Source organism: Chaetura pelagica, unplaced genomic scaffold (genome assembly GCF_000747805.2).
Source record: "Chaetura pelagica isolate M959 unplaced genomic scaffold, ChaPel_1.0 scaffold232, whole genome shotgun sequence".
Classification (NCBI taxonomy): domain Eukaryota; kingdom Metazoa; phylum Chordata; class Aves; order Apodiformes; family Apodidae; genus Chaetura; species Chaetura pelagica.
In genome coordinates this window covers 740102-741085 of record NW_009952441.1, presented here as the reverse complement: position 1 = coordinate 741085, position 984 = coordinate 740102, and the positions used below count along the sequence as shown (strand labels likewise).

At 64.1% G+C, this 984-nt stretch overlaps 1 protein-coding gene across 1 annotated transcript in view; it reads left to right on the top strand.

The window, feature by feature from the left end:
- The first annotated feature begins 327 nt into the window (after positions 1–327).
- Positions 328–984, top strand: part of CDH1 (cadherin 1, type 1, E-cadherin (epithelial)) — a 10729-nt gene continuing 10072 nt past the window's right edge. The window contains exons 1-3 of the mRNA XM_010008465.1: positions 328–438; positions 550–681; positions 766–921. Coding sequence (XP_010006767.1) covers positions 328–438; positions 550–681; positions 766–921 — 399 coding nt within the window. The remainder of the gene's footprint in view (positions 439–549; positions 682–765; positions 922–984) is intronic.

The following is a 984-nucleotide window of genomic DNA, read 5'->3' as shown; positions in this document are numbered from 1 at the left end:
CCCAGCTACTTCCCTGTCCCCACACCGGGGCTGAGCCCCTCCCAGTGCCAACTGTCCCCATGTCCGGGGCCGGGCTGTGGCTCTTGGGGACCCGCTAGGACACCTCTGCCTGCCTAATGTGGGGCTGCCACTCTCAGAACCCCCCCAGCCTGGAGACTGGGCACCCCCAGGCCCACACTGCTGGGGGGTCAGGGTGCTCACCCTCACCAGGGGGTTTCACAGCCTTGCCCCCTCCCTAGCACCCAGGCACCCCCGTGGGTCCCTCCCAGGCGCCCTCAGGGCAGGGGGTGGCAGCGGTGCCCCCGCCTACGCGTGCCTGTTCCACCCATGGGCTGGCACGTGGATTTCGCAGCAGGACAGGGCCAAAGGGTGCACTTGGCCAGGGTGACACTGCATAGGCGGAAACACCACCGTCACCACCACCACCATCAACAACAGGTAAAGACCAGCTCATCTCTCATCGGGGACCCTGTGGCCCCTCTCCCCAGCGGAGAGCATGTAAGGGGCTTGGAAAGGTGCTGGCACCAAGCTGAGTTGCCCTCCCTGTAGGATGTGACACCTGAGCTGCTGACTCTCCCCAAGCCCAGCCATGGCCTCCAGCGGCAGAAGAGGGACTGGGTCATCCCCCCCATCAACTGTCCTGAGAACGAGCGGGGGCCTTTCCCCAAGAAGCTGGTGCAGGTATGGCCCCGTGGGGATGGGATGCAGGAACAGGGGGTCCCTGGGCTGCCAGGACACCTGAACCCCTCTCTGCTTCCCTTCCAGATCAAATCCAACAAGGACAAGGAGACCAAGGTTTTCTACAGCATCACAGGGCAGGGGGCAGACACCCCCCCCGTGGGCATCTTCACCATCGAGCGGGAGACAGGGTGGCTGGAGGTGACGAAGCCGCTGGACCGAGAGGAGAAAGATAAATATGTTGTGAGTGGGGGTCAAATATGTCATGAGTGGGGGTCTGGGACAGGATGGGCCCCGGGGCTGCCC